Here is a 15,708-nt window from a genome sequence, read left to right as displayed (position 1 = left end):
TAGCTTCCATGCTGTTTCCCCTCTGTGTGTTCTGATTTCTAAGTACAACAGTGGATCCTGAACCAGCAGGAGGTGCCAGAGAGCTGAGCATTTGAGAGCTAGTTACGTACCTCATGTTCATAGTATTTTGCATCTTATATGGCCTTGATGATTTCCCCCTTGTCTTTTGATTCCATCTGGATCAATTTCCTAAAATACTAGACCCTGAACCAGCAGGGGGTACTACAGCAATTAGCAGTCAGAGTTATCCATACTGCACATATGACCTTGATGATTCCCGCTTATGTGTTTTGCGTCTACTTGGACAAACCTGATACTAAGAGTACAGAAAAACCTAGAACAAGCAAAGGCTGCCAGTATTTTGCTGCTTATATGTTCTTGATAAGTTTACATCCCATATATGTGGGAAACCTGATTTATGTACAGCCGGAGACCTTGAACTATCAGGGGGTGCTAGATATTTGGGGTGTCCATGAGCTTATAAGATTTAACTTATGGTATTTTACGGATGATTTTCCCCCTACATGTTCTGATTATATAAAGACTGTCCTGGTTTCTAATACTAAAAAATGCAGACTGTGAAGCAGCAGGGGGTGCTAGATATATGAGCAGCCAAAGAGCTTACAAGATTTCAGTCTAGCTCATAGTATGGATGAGATTCAGGGAAACACACAGGGGTAAGATGTTGTGTAGGTGTTATACAGTATACTCTTTACTCTTAGAGCACAGAGCAGTCACTGAACAAGCAGGGGCTGCAGATAGATATGCAAACTCAGGTGATTTTACACCTCATTTTTCCAACATACTAATCTCAAAATATGGCAGTTTTACATTAATCAGATACACACTAGAGATACATATTAGATACACACTAGAGATACATATTAGATACATACTAGAGATACATATTAGATACACACTGGAGATACATATTAGATACACACTAGAGATACATATTAGATACACACTGGAGATACATATTAGATACACACTAGAGATACATATTAGATACACACTAGAGATACATATTAGATACACACTAGAGATACATATTAGATACACACTAGAGATACATATTAGATACACACTAGAGATACATATTAGATACACACTAGAGATACATATTAGATACATACTAGGGATACATATTAGATACACACTAGAGATACATATTAGATACACACTAGAGATACATATTAGATACACACTAGAGATACATATTAGATACACACTAGAGATACATATTAGATACACACTAGAGATACATATTAGATACACACTAGAGATACATATTAGATACATACTAGGGATACATATTAGATACACACTAGAGATACATATTAGATACACACTAGAGATACATATTAGATACACACTAGAGATACATATTAGATACATACTAGAGATACATATTAGATACATACTAGAGATACATATTAGATACACACTAGAGATACATATTAGATACACACTAGAGATACATATTAGATACACACTAGAGATACATATTAGATACACACTAGAGATACATATTAGATACACACTAGAGATACATATTAGATACACACTAGAGATACGTATTAGATACACACTGGAGATACATATTAGATACACACTAGAGATACATATTAGATACACACTAGGGATACATATTAGATACACACTAGAGATACATATTAGATACACACTAGAGATACATATTAGATACACACTAGAGATACATATTAGATACACACTAGAGATGTATATAGATACTAGAGATACATATTAGATACATACTAGAGATACATATTAGATACACACTGGAGATACATATTAGCATAATTGCTTTATTCCACTTCTTATTTCCTCTTAATTACAGGACCTGACTACAAACTGTTTCAATTTGTTGTCTGTAACCATGGAGACACAACTGTCTCCAGAGAAGCTGTATAGTCACACCATTAGGATTATTTGCATGTGTACATAACTTTTTATGTAGTAAGTGCTAATTGTCTATATGACCTTTTATTGTTTTAGTATGAAAGGATATTTGACCGTATTTCACGCTGTATAGATGTCGTCCGTGACTCATCTGCCGCCGCGGCCTCTCCAGACGCTATATATAGGATTCTCATCTCGAAGGCTCAGGGCCGAGCGTCAGAGCAATCATATAAGATTGGCATCCAGGGTCATAAATCATATCCAGACCTTTACTAATACATAGAAGATTGGCCCCGCGCCGCGCCAATAAAACACAGGTTTTTCTGCTGATTTTCCCCGGGGCTCGGAGCGAGTCTTGGCCTCCGGAGTGGAACCACGAACTGATATCTTTAATTATCGTTTTATTGTTCTGTAGAGGTTGAAAAATTGCGTTAAACAAGTTTTATTTTATTTTGTGCCTGGAAACGTCAGCGCCAGTAGCTGCAGCGTCCTAACACCAGTGCAGCGCAGCCCCGGAGCAGAACAACATGGGATTATTTACAGAATATAGAGGGAATCTGCCATAAGGGATTCTGGTCCAAATGACCAAAGTGTAGTAAAAACCCAAAGTCATAAAGTGTCACTGCTCCAAATGATCAGATTTGGAGAAACCCTATTGGACGGTCATTGAAAACCTTCATATATACACTTAACAAGACAACAACAGGAGAATAGTGAGTGCAGCTCTGGAGTATAATACAGGATGTAACTCAGGGTCAGTACAGGATAAGTAATGTCATGTATTTACATAGTGACTGCACCAGCAGCAGAATAGTGAGTGCAGCTCTGGGGTATAATACAGGATGTAACTCAGGATCAGTACAGGATAAGTAATGTCATGTATGTACACAGTGACTGCACCAGCAGCAGAATAGTGAGTGCAGCTCTGGGGTATAATACAGGATGTAACTCAGGATCAGTACAGGATAAGTAATGTCATGTATGTGCACAGTGACTGCACCAGCAGCAGAATAGTGAGTGCAGCTCTGGGGTATAATACAGGATGTAACTCAGGATCAGTACTGGATAAGTAATGTCATGTATGTACACAGTGACTGCCCCAGCAGCAGAATAGTGAGTGCAGCTCTGGAGTATAATACAGGATGTAACTCAGGATCAGTATAGGATAAGTAATGTCATGTATGTACACGGTGACTGCACCAGCAGCAGAATAGTGAGTGCAGCTCTGGCGTATAATACAGGATGTAACTCAGGATCAGTACAGGATAAGTAATGTCATGTATGTACACAGTGACTGCACCAGCAGCAGAATAGTGAGTGCAGCTCTGGAGTATAATACAGGATGTAACTCAGGATCAGTACAGGATAAGTAATGTCATGTATGTAGACAGTGACTGCGCCAGCAGCAGAATAGTGAGTGCAGCTCTGGGGTATAATACAGGATGTAACTCAGGATCAGTACAGGATAAGTAATGTCATGTATGTACACAGTGACTGCACCAGCAGCAGAATAGTGAGTGCAGCTCTGGGGTATAATACAGGATGTAACTCAGGATCAGTACAGGATAAGTAATGTCATGTATGTACACAGTGACTGCACCAGAAGCAGAATAGTGAGTGCAGCTCTGAAGTGTAATACAGGATGTAACTCAGGATCAGTACAGGATAAGTAATGTCATGTATGTACACAGTGACTGCACCAGAAGCAGAATAGTGAGTGCAGCTCTGGAGTATAATACAGGATGTAACTCAGGATCAGTACAGGATAAGTAATGTCATGTATGTACACAGTGACTGCACCAGCAGCAGAATAGTGAGTGCAGCTCTGGAGTGTAATACAGGATGTAACTCAGGATCAGTACAGGATAAGTAATGTCATGTATGTACACAGTGACTGCACCAGCAGCAGAATAGTGAGTGCAGCTCTGGGGTATAATACAGGATGTAACTCAGGATCAGTACAGGATAAGTAATGTCATGTATGTACAGTGACTGCACCAGCAGCAGAATAGTGAGTGCAGCTCTGGGGTATAATACAGGATGTAACTCAGGATCAGTACAGGATAAGTAATGTCATGTATGTAGACAGTGACTGCACCAGCAGCAGAATAGTGAGTGGAGCTCTGGCTATAGAATAAAAAACTTAATGGTAATACTACATTTGTACTGTGGGGGCGCTGCAGATTTCCAGCAGAATTCCCATTGGTCTAGTCCATGAACAATGAGGCTCCGGTAAATCCCATAACCTTTCCTTCCTCTCCGCGTGATGTGACTATGATGATGTTACTATCACACTGCTTGTTATTCATGGCCGGAGGTTCTGATATAACTGACGCCTTGGTATAATAAATATTTTAGCAGATATTCCTGTGTCCTATATTCCCGGTGCTTCCGGCTACGAGCAGATAACTGTGTGGATATAATTGCAGATGACTCCATCGTCTTTCATATTGACTCTGCGATTGCATTGCTGCGGGTTATAGACTGATGGAAGAGCTTCATAGAGGAGATGAATGAGCAGCCGCCCCCCATACAGCGTCCATACGGGATCATAGATGCCGCACTACTGTGTGCATATCCCTCCATCCTGTCATATCATTGCTTATAAGCTCCTGTCCTGCTCTCCAGTGGTCTTCTTCTTACTCATTTCAAATGCTGGACTTTTTTTTTCTTCCATTTTCTATCCCAAATTTCTATCTCTTCTGTTCCTGCCATCCCTTCTTCATTCTTCAATTCAATTGTATTTCTTCTTCCTTCACAGATTCCATTTATCCCTTCTTTTTCTTTGAATCTCCTCAGATCACGTGTATTCCCTCTTCTCCTCAGATCCCATGTATTCCCTCTTCTCCTCAGATCCCATGTGTTCCCTCTTCTCCTCAGATCCTGTGTATTCCCTCTTCTCTCTCAGATCCCATGTGTTCCCTCTTCTCCTCAGATCCCATGTATTCCCTCTTCTCCTCAGATCCCATGTATTCCCTCTCCATCCTCAGATCCCATGTATTCCCTCTTCTCCTCAGATCCCGTGTATTCCCTCTCCATCCTCAGATCCCATGTATTCCCTCTTCTCCTCAGATCCCATGTGTTCCCTCTTCTCCTCAGATCCCATGTATTCCCTCTTCTCCTCAGATCCCATGTATTCCCTCTTCTCCTCAGATCCCATGTATTCCCTCTCCATCCTCAGATCCCATGTATTCCCTCTTCTCCTCAGATCCCATGTATTCCCTCTTCTCCTCAGATCCCATGTATTCCCTCTCCATCCTCAGATCCCATGTATTCCCTCTTCTCCTCAGATCCCATGTGTTCCCTCTTCTCCTCAGATCCCATGTATTCCCTCTTCTCCTCAGATCCCATGTATTCCCTCTTCTCCTCAGATCCCATGTATTCCCTCTTCTCCTCAGTTCCCGTATATTTCCTCTTCTCCTCAGATCCCGTGTATCCCCTCTTCTCCTCAGATCCCATGTATTCCCTCTTCTCCTCAGTTCCCGTGTATTTCCTCTTCTCCTCAGATCCCGTGTATTCCCTCTTCTCCTCAGATCCCCATGTGTTCCCTCTTCTCCTCAGATCCCATGTATTCCCTCTTCTCCTCAGATCCCATGTATTCCCTCTTCTCCTCAGATCCCATGTATCCCCTCTCCATCCTCAGATCCCATGTATTCCCTCTTCTCCTCAGATCCCGTGTATTCCCTCTTCTCCTCAGATCCCATGTATTCCCTCTTCTCCTCAGATCCCATGTATTCCCTCTTCTCCTCAGATCCCGTGTATTCCCTCTTCTCCTCAGATCCCGTGTATCCCCTCTTCTCCTCAGATCCCATGTATTCCCTCTTCTCCTCAGATCCCATGTATTCCCTCTTCTCCTCAGATCCCATGTATTCCCTCTTCTCCTCAGATCCCATGTATTCCCTCTTCTCCTCAGATCCCGTGTATTCCCTCTTCTCCTCAGATCCCGTGTATTCCCTCTTCTCCTCAGATCCCATGTATTCCCTCTTCTCCTCAGATCCCATGTATTCCCTCTTCTCCTCAGATCCCATGTATTCCCTCTTCTCCTCAGATCCTGTGTATTCCCTCTTCTCCTCAGATCCCGTGTATTCCCTCTTCTCCTCAGATCCCATGTGTTCCCTCTTCTCCTCAGATCCCATGTATTCCCTCTTCTCCTCAGATCCCATGTATTCCCTCTTCTCCTCAGATCCCATGTGTTCCCTCTTCTCCTCAGATCCCATGTATTCCCTCTTCTCCTCAGATCCCGTGTGTTCCCTCTTCTCCTCAGATCCCATGTATTCCCTCTTCTCCTCAGATCCTGTGTATTCCCTCTTCTCCTCAGATCCCATGTGTTCCCTCTTCTCCTCAGATACCCATGTATTCCCTCTTCTCCTCAGATCCTGTGTATTCCCTCTTCTCCTCAGATCCTGTGTATTCCCTCTTCTCCTCAGATCCCATGTATTCCCTCTTCTCCTCAGATCCTGTGTATTCCCTCTTCTCCTCAGATCCCATGTATTCCCTCGTCTCCTTTCCTCTCCTTTCTCTGATCCCCCATGCATTCCCTCATCCCAAATCCTCTTCCTTATAGGAGCAGCCCCCATGTAACCCTGCCCTTCCTCAGATCCTATGTATCCCTCTTTCATATCCCATATAAAATTCTTTATTTCTACAGCCCCATCTTATTCTCCTCTGCCGTAGACCTGACGTGTTCCTCCTCTCCTCCCGTATCTCCGCGTGCGCTGCTTCAGATCCTTCGTCTTCCTTCCGCCTCTTCATGTTTATTGCTCGCTTTCTCCTCCTATGTTAGTCCTTATTTTTTTATGAATCCTATTAACCATGTAACATAAGATTAAAGACGCCTTTAGGGACTCGTGACTCAAACTCTTAATCACAGATCTTTTAACTTCGCTTTTATGAGAATTTCCTTCTTCTTCTTCGTCTTGGGTTTATGGAACCTAAACAGCTTTGCGGACAAATTGTATTACTAGACTAATGGCGCTTATTACTTTGTAATGGGATCCGGGTGTAATACGCAACGAGTAGAAATCACTGTTGACATTTCTGTAAATGATATCAACATAGAAACATAGAAACGAAGGAACCGTTGGAGAACATGGAATGCTGCAGCCTCCAGACATGGACCTACCTTGTAGATTCATGGTTCAGAATTGCTTCGTTACAGTAGCTAGAAAACCTATTGTGGGGTGATTGTTTCCTAGGTCACCCATGACTTCTGATGGTCCTACATGGATTTCCGGGACTGATTTGGAATATTACCGACTTATTGGAGGTCATTTACTAAGGGCCCGATTCACGTTTTCCTGACGTGTTATCCGAATATTTCCGATTTGCACCGATTTCCCCTGAATTGCCCCGGGATTTTGGCGCACGCAATCGGATTGTGGCACATCGGCGCTGGCATGCACGCAACGGAAATCGGGGGCGTGGCCGAGCGAAAACCCGAGGGATTCGGAAAAACTGCCGCATTTAAAAAAAAAGTGTCGCGGGACTCACGCTTACCTTCACTTGGTCCGGCTTGGTGAAGATCAGTGCATTTCGGGGACTTCGGAGGAACTGCCTTAGTGAATCTCGGCCGGACCCGAATCCACCGCAGAGAACGCGCCGCTGGATCGCGAATGGTCCGGGTAAGTAAATCTGCCCCAATATTCCAAATCCTTCTACCGCAACTGGGCATGCTATCATGAGGTGATAGTTTACTGGGTCACCAATGACTTCTGATGGTCCTACAGACATTTTGACCATAGACATGTAGCATACTTGGACGAAGAAGATGGTTTAGTTGGATGAATACCAATTTGGTAGCTACAGTAACTGGGAAGCCCATCGTGGAGTGAGGTTGTTCTAGCTCAACAAACACCTCTGATGGTCCCGGAGGAGGAGAAGGTGTAGGTTGGTCTATGACTTAAAAACCTCTATAATGTCTTAAATCCTCAAAGTTATTTTTTACTAGATCGCCAAGGACTTCTGATGGTCTTCCAAGGATTTCCACAACTACCTTGGGGGAAGGGTGTTGGGGTATTGACATTGGGTTTTGGTTTTACTAGGTCACTAATCATCTAATGGTCCTACAAGGTTCTCCACCGCTGACAAGGAGGTTGTGTTGCCTTCCGTCCTCCAGCCTTTCATCATTTCCATGTCAGATGTTGAGAGATCCAATCACCGGTAAATCCTTGACACAATAAAACTTTTGATATCACCTATTTGTTTGGCTCCATCGACTGAGACGAAATGGTGTCCCATGTCTGGTTTAAACGGACATCTGCCCATATTTGTGTAGATGTTCCCTGATCAATGGTTCTTTAAGGTTTTTCTGACTTGTAGGACACAAAAGCGCCTACAGATGGTCCAGTAACCAGATCCACCAGAGCCACCAGATCCACCAGATCGATAATAATCTGAGACTTAAAAGATCAGACAAACTTTTTGTAAAGATCTCCCAAGGAGGATTCAAAGCTCCTCCTTGTAGGAACTTATTCCACAAAGAGCAGCAGATATGGCCCAGGTAGTGTTCCAGGTAGGTCTTTTGGTGTGAGTTTGGGTCTGTATTTGACGTGATATTGGCTTTTCTTGCTTGGTTCATCTTCTTCTCACCTCTGTCCACTCTCTTCTAGGAATGATCTAGAGATGATTTTTGAGGCCTGATTCTAATTTCTGTCTTTTCTTTCTTCCTTCTCTCTTCCAGGCAAGACAGGGGTGCTTGCTGATCTGTTGCCCAGTTTTGAAGTGGAGATTATGCCAGGTACCCAGTGTCATCTTCTAAGTGTTTCTACAGATCTGTTATTCATCCATCTGTCTCTTCCATCTGTCTCCACTCTGCGCCAGGTCAGGTTTTCCTAATAGGACGATCTCTATGTTACGATCCTCGTGTGTGATGGAGCTCGCTGATTTCTTAATGGGCTCATTTATTTGCATTTTGGCTTGGGGTTACAGCTGGGGGCCCCATGTAAGAACATCTGGGGGGGCCCTGTTATCTGCAGGAGCAAGAGTAAGATGCCTCTCATACTGTAGCAGGATCCTACATTTTAGCCTTTTCATAGTAAATCCTGAACTCAATGAGAGTCATTTATGAAACGTATGTGATATCAATGGTTACAGATCAAAAACGCTCATACATGCAAAAAATATTAATACATACAGAGGTATTTATAGATATAAACAAATTCATACATATACACTTATATTCACACACACATAATCATATTCATACACTCTTATTTATACACACATACTCATATTCATACACTCCTACACACATACATGTCATATACAAAGGCATATTAATAGATATATTTGGAGACTCATAAATATTGTTATATTCATGCACTCATATTCATACACACACACACACTCATTCATACAATCATATTTATACATATACACTTATATTCACACACACATAATCATATTCATACACATAATCATATTCATACACACAAACACATATTCATACACACACACACTCATATTCATACACTCATATTCATACACACATAATCATATTCATACACATACAAACACATATTTATACACTCATATTATTACACACACACACACATATTCATACACTCATACACACATATTCATACACTCATACACACATATTCATACACTCATAGACTCATATTCATACACACATATTCATACACTAATATTCATACACTCATACACTCATATTCATACACTCATACACACATATTCATACACTCATAGACTCATATTCATACACTCATACACACATATTCATACACGCATATTTATACACTCATAGACTCATATTTATACACTCATACACTCATATTCATACACTCATACACATTCATACACTCATACACACATATTCATACACTCATACACTCATATTCATACACTCATACACACATATTCATACACTCATACACACATATTTATACACTCATACACACATATTTATACACTCATACACACATATTTATACACTCATACACTCATATTTATACACTCATACACACATATTCATACACTCATACACACATATTCATACACTCATACACACATATTCATACACTCATACACACATATTCATACACTCATACACACATATTCACACCCTTGACAACTTTTTCTGGAGAAGAGCCCCATAGTCTCGGTGCTCTTACAGTAAAGAACCCCCTCCTCCCTTCTATATCAATGTAGAAACCTTCTTTTCTTTAGACGTAGCGTTGGTTACATTACAGTCCTGGGTATAACAAAACCTGTATCATAGTTTTAGAGTCTTACTGTAGAGAATCCTTTCCTGTAAATGTAGAGGAAGTCTCTTTTATTCAGTTACACTGTTAGATCCTGGTGAAAACTTTATAGTTTCATTGCCCTAACTGTAAAGAAGTCTTAAGTTACAGTCCTGGATATTTATAGATACTGTCTAAAAGCTTCATAGACTCAGTGCTCTTACAGTAGAGAACCCCCATTATATGTTGGTGTAAAAACTAGACTCCTTCTTGTGTTACAGTTACAACATATAACTAGATCCTGTTACAGAGCTTTATAGGCCACTGCTCGAGCTGTAGAGAACCCTCTTCTCGTAGAGGGTTGCCCCTGGTTATGTTAAGGTCCTGGGTCTTAATGCTCTTACCATAGAGAACCCTTTCCTGTAACTACAGAGGAAGTCCGCTTTTTACAGTTACAGTCTTAGGTATGAAGAGATCCAGTCTCAGAGCTTTACTGTTTCAGTTTTCTTACTGTCTTTCCCTTTAAAAGCAAAGGTTATGTTATAGTTACAGTCCTGGGTATAAATAGATTCTGTCACAGAGCTTCAAGTATCAATGCTCTAACAGTAAAGAACCCCTACTCCCTTCTCAATCAATTTAGCAACCTTGTCTCTATAGGCGTAGAGGATGACCCCTGGCGATGTCCTGGATATAACAAGAACCTGTCTTATAGCTTTAACTGCTCTTACTGTAGAGAACATCTTTCTGTAAATGCAGAGGATGGCTACTTTTTACAGTCTTGGGTATAAGAAGACTATAAATAACTACATTAACTTCTCCAAAGGCAAAGGGTTATGTTGCTCTAACAGTAAAGAACCCCTTCACCCTTCACTATCCATTTAGTCAAGGATGACCCCTGGCGATGTCCTTGATATAACAAGATCCTGTCTCATAGCTTTAAAGTTTCAGTGCTCTTACTGTAGAGAATATCTTACTGTAAATGTAGAGGCTACTTTTTACAGTCTCGGGTATAAGAAGACTTTAAAGAACTTCTCCAAAGGTGAAGGGTTATGTTGTAGTCACAGCCCACATCAGAGATCTGGAGTCTTACTGCTCTTACTGTAGAGAACCCTCTCCTGTAAATGTACAGGTTCTTGATGTATTGATGCGTTATACATTTGCACATAGTTATTGGGTCACCCCCTCAGCGCCATTGTCTCTTAACTAACTGACTCCCTTAAGGGCTGCAGCTTAGTAACGTTACACGTGCAGCAGGCAGTGCCCGGCTTTGGATCCATCAGATATTCTTCATCCTCGTTGTTGTCGTTATTTCATCTTTTCATTAAACATGTAGGTAATTGGTTTATGTGCTGAGTCAGCGCTTCTCCAATCTCCGGGGCTCCTCCTCCTTATCAGCCAAAATTCCCAGCTCAGCTTATTATTCTGTGAGTTCAGTCACATCCTTAGCATCAGGATGAGTTCTCATGTGGCAGAGCTGTTGCAGTTCATCTACTATTTTCGACAAATTGCTGGAAAATTGCAATTTTTTTGTTACTTTTTTTGTACTTACATACAGGTAACACACAGACTACTATCAGATGCCAGTTGGGGGAGCTTACTGCATGCTGTATACGTACTATGCTCCTGTGCTCCCCCTAGTGGTGGCTACAGGAAGATAGAATCTTATATTTTTATGAGATTGTGCCAAATGTTATCAACTGTTTACTATGGATTGTGCTGTGACCTCACTGATCACGAGGTCCTTGTTGAATTGAGAATTGGTCATCCGATCGATACTGCTCCATCCGTACCTATAGGACTGAGTTCAGCTAATTCTGACCGGCTCATAGAGTTCAATGTATTAACTGCATCCCTGTGTGACCACTGCTCCTTTCTGCCACTTAATAAGGAAGCTTGTTAAATACTTAAGCGATCGTTCAGACCAAATAGACTATAAAGCACTCAAATACAAAGAGCACAGCAGTGTGAGGATGCACCCACAGTGCACTTCATGAAGCTACAATCCTGGAATATAAATCCATATTCCACAGTCCTGCTGCTGCTACTAACAACGTACACAAAGATATAGTTACACATCTCTCCAGGAACAATACCTTACACAGACTGCGGAGAGCACAGAGCACAGCAGTGTGAGGACACCCCCCCAATGTACTAGAATAAGCTGCATTCACTCGTCACCCCCTGTGTCAGACATTTTGAATCACCATCTAGTTCTGCGTAATATTTATCTCCGCACCACAATGCGCTGTACTCTGGTACATGTAGAATTGTGAGTGCAGCTGTGTGTGTGACTAGAGTATAATTCACCCCCAGATAATGTTATGTAAAGTATTATAATATTTGCCGGTACATTGCAAGGTGACGAGTATTGCGGATGTGACTAAGTAACAGCCCGGAGAATTGACCCTTCGTGTTCTGGCTGTCACCACCGGAATGAAATGTAGAATGAATATTAGACGCAATAGTGAAATGTTTTTCCTCACAAATCAGATTTATTCCACCAATTCCCTCAAAAGAAATCAGCCCTGAATTATGTATAGAGCAGAGCGTGAATAATGGATCGTATGGATTGTTACACCTCATCCTTAATGCCGGGGATTAAATATTCATCACAAAGTCTGGACAGGTAGAGGAGGCAGCGGAGACCGAAGGCCCAGAGGTGGGGAGGAGGCAGCGGAGACCAAAGGCCCAGAGGTGAGGAGGAGGCAGCGGAGACAGAAGGCCCAGAGGTGAGGAGGAGGCAGCGGAGACCAAAGGCCCAGAGGTGAGGAGGAGGCAGCGGAGACAGAAGGCCCAGAGGTGGGGAGGAAGCATGGGAGACCGAAGGCCCAGAGGTGAGGAGGACGCAGCGGAGACCGAAGGCCCAGAGGTGAGGAGGAGGCAGCGGAGACCCAAGACCCAGAGGTGGGGAGGAGGCAGCGGAGACCCAAGACCCAGAGGTGGGGAGGAGACAGTGGAGACCGAAGGCCCAGAGGTGAGGAGGAGGCAGCGGAGACCCAAGACCCAGAGGTGGGGAGGAGGCAGCGGAGACCCAAGACCCAGAGGTGGGGAGGAGGCAGCGGAGACCCAAGACCCAGAGGTGGGGAGGAGGCAGCGGAGACCGAAGGCCCAGAGGTGGGCAGGAGGCAGCGGAGACCGAAGGCCCTGAGGTGTGGAGGAGGCAGTGGAGACCCAAAACCCAGAGGTGGGGAGGAGGAAGCGGAGACCGAAGGCCCAGAGGTGGGCAGGAGGCAGCGGAGACCGAAGGCCCAGAGGTGGGCAGGAGGCAGCGGAGACCGAAGGCCCAGAGGTGGGGAGGAGGCAGTGGAGACCCAAAACCCAGAGGTGGGGAGGAGGAAGCGGAGACCCAAGACCCAGAGGTGGGAAGGAGGCAGCGGAGACTGAAGGCCCAGAGGCAGGGAGGAGGCAGCGGAGACCGAAGCCCCAGAGGTGGGGAGGAGGCAGCGGAGACCCAAGACCCAGAGGTGGGGAGGAGGCAGCGGAGACCGAAGGCCAAGAGGTGGGGAGGAGGCAGCGGAGACCGAAGGCCCAGGGGTGGGAAAGAGGCAGCGGAGACCGAAGGCCCAGAGGTGGGGAGGAGGCAGCGGAGATTGAAGGCCCAGAGGTGAGGAGGACGCAGCGGAGACCGAAGGCCCAGAGGTGGGGAGGAGGCAATGGAGACCGAAGGCCCAGAGGTGAGGGGGAGGCAGCGGAAACAGAAGGCCCAGAGGTGAGGAGGACGCAGCGGAGACCGAAGGCCCAGAGGTGGGGAGGAGACAGCGGAGACCGAAGGCCCAGAGGTGAGGGGGAGGCAGCGGAGACAGAAGGCCCAGAGGTGAGGAGGACGCAGCGGAGACCGAAGGCCCAGAGGTGAGGTGGAGGCAGCGGAGACAGAAGGCCCAGAGGTGGGGAGGAGGCAGCGGAGACCAGAGGCCCAGAGGTGGGGCGGAGGCAGCGGAGACCGAAGGCCCAGAGGTGGGGCGGAGGCTGCGGAGACCGAAGGCCCAGAGGTGGGGAGGAGGCAACGGAGACCGAAGGCCCAGAGGTGAGGGGGAGGCAGCGGAGACAGAAGGCCCAGAGGTGGCGAGGAGGCAGCAGAGACCGGAGGCCCAGAGGTGGGGAGGAGGCAGCGGAGACCGGAGGCCCAGAGGTGGGGAGGAGGCAACGGAGACCGAAGGCCCAGAGGTGGGGAGAAGGCAGCGGAGACCAGAGGCCCAGAGGTGGGGAGGAGGCAGCGGAGACCGGAGGCCCAGAGGTGAGGGGGAGGCAGCGGAGACAGAAGGCCCAGAGGTGCAGAGGAGGCAGCGGAGACCAGAGGCCCAGAGGTGGGGAGGAGGCAACGGAGAGAAAAGGCCCAGAGGTGAGGGGGAGGCAGCGGAGACAGAAGGCCCAGAGGTGCAGAGGAGGCAGCGGAGACCAGAGGCCCAGAGGTGGGGAGGAGGCAGCGGAGACCAGAGGCCCAGAGGTGGGGAGGAGGCAGCGGAGACTGAAGGCCCAGAGGTGGGGAGAAGGCAGCGGAGACCGAAGGCCCAGAGGTGAGGGGGAGGCAGCGGAGACCGAAGGCCCAGAGGTGGGGAGGAGGCAGCAGAGACCAGAGGCCCAGAGGTGGGGAGGAGGCAGCGGAGACCGAAGGCCCAGAGGTGGGGAGGAGGCAACGGAGACCGAAGGCCCAGAGGTGGGGAGGAGGCAGGGGAGACCGAAGGCCCAGAGGAGAGGGGGAGGCAGCGGAGACAGAAGGCCCAGAGGTGAGGGGGAGGCAGTGGAGACAGAAGGCCCAGAGGTGTGGAGGAGGCAGCGGAGAACGAAGGCCCAGAGGTGGGTAGGAGGCAGCAGAGACCCAAGACCCAGAGGTGGGTAGGAGACAGCGGAGACTAAAGACCCAGAGGTGGGGAGGAGGCGGCGGAGACAGAAGGCCCAGAGGTGGGGAGGAGGCAGCGGAGACCGGAGGCCCAGACCCAAGACCCAGAGGTGGGGAGGAGGCAGCGGAGAACTAAGGCTCAGAGGTGGGGAGGAGGCAGCGGAGACCGAAGGCCCACAGGTGGGTAGGAGGCAGCGGAGACCCAAGACCCAGAGGTGGGGAGGAGGAAGCGGAGACCCAAGACCCAGGGGTTGGGAGGAGGCAGCGGAGACCCAAGACCCAGAGGTGGGGAGGAGGTAGCAGAGACCCAAGACCCAGAGGTGGGGAGGAGGCAGCGGAGACCGGAGGCCCAGAGGTGGGGAGGAGGCAGCAGAGACCGAAGGCCCAGAGGTTGGGAGGAGGCAGCAGAGACCGAAGGCCCAGAGGTTGGGAGGAGGCAGCGGAGACTGGAGGCCAGGAGGTGGGGAGGAGGAAGCGGAGACCCAAGACCCAGGGGTTGGGAGGAGGCAGCGGAGACCCAAAACCCAGAGGTGGAGAGGAGGCAGCAGAGACCCAAGACCCAGAGGTGGGGAGGAGGCAGCGGAGACCCAAGACCCAGAGGTGGGGAGGAGGCAGCAGAGACAGAAGGCCCAGAGGTGGGGAGGAGGCAGCGGAGACCCAAGACCCAGAGGTGGGGAGGAGGCAGCGGAGACCGAAGGCCCAGAGGTGGGGAGGAGGCAGTGGAGACCGGAGGCCCAGAGGTGGGGA

General features: G+C 46.6%; 1 protein-coding gene across 5 annotated transcripts in view; it reads left to right on the top strand.

Annotated features, from left to right (window-relative positions):
- ILDR2 (immunoglobulin like domain containing receptor 2) overlaps positions 1 to 15,708 on the top strand; it is a 162,443-nt gene that overhangs the window by 132,968 nt on the left and 13,767 nt on the right. For 3 of the 5 annotated variants that reach the window (XM_072138885.1, XM_072138887.1, XM_072138884.1), the window contains exon 4: positions 8,603 to 8,659. The exons of the other annotated variants lie outside the window; for them this stretch is intronic. In XM_072138885.1, the coding sequence (XP_071994986.1) occupies positions 8,603 to 8,659 (57 nt within the window). The remainder of the gene's footprint in view (positions 1 to 8,602; positions 8,660 to 15,708) is intronic. 5 annotated transcript variants of the gene reach the window in all.

Source organism: Engystomops pustulosus, chromosome 2 (genome assembly GCF_040894005.1).
Source record: "Engystomops pustulosus chromosome 2, aEngPut4.maternal, whole genome shotgun sequence".
NCBI classification, from domain to species: Eukaryota; Metazoa; Chordata; class Amphibia; order Anura; family Leptodactylidae; genus Engystomops; species Engystomops pustulosus.
The sequence above is the reverse complement of the archived record's forward strand: the minus strand, read 5'-3'. Positions and strand labels throughout refer to the sequence as shown.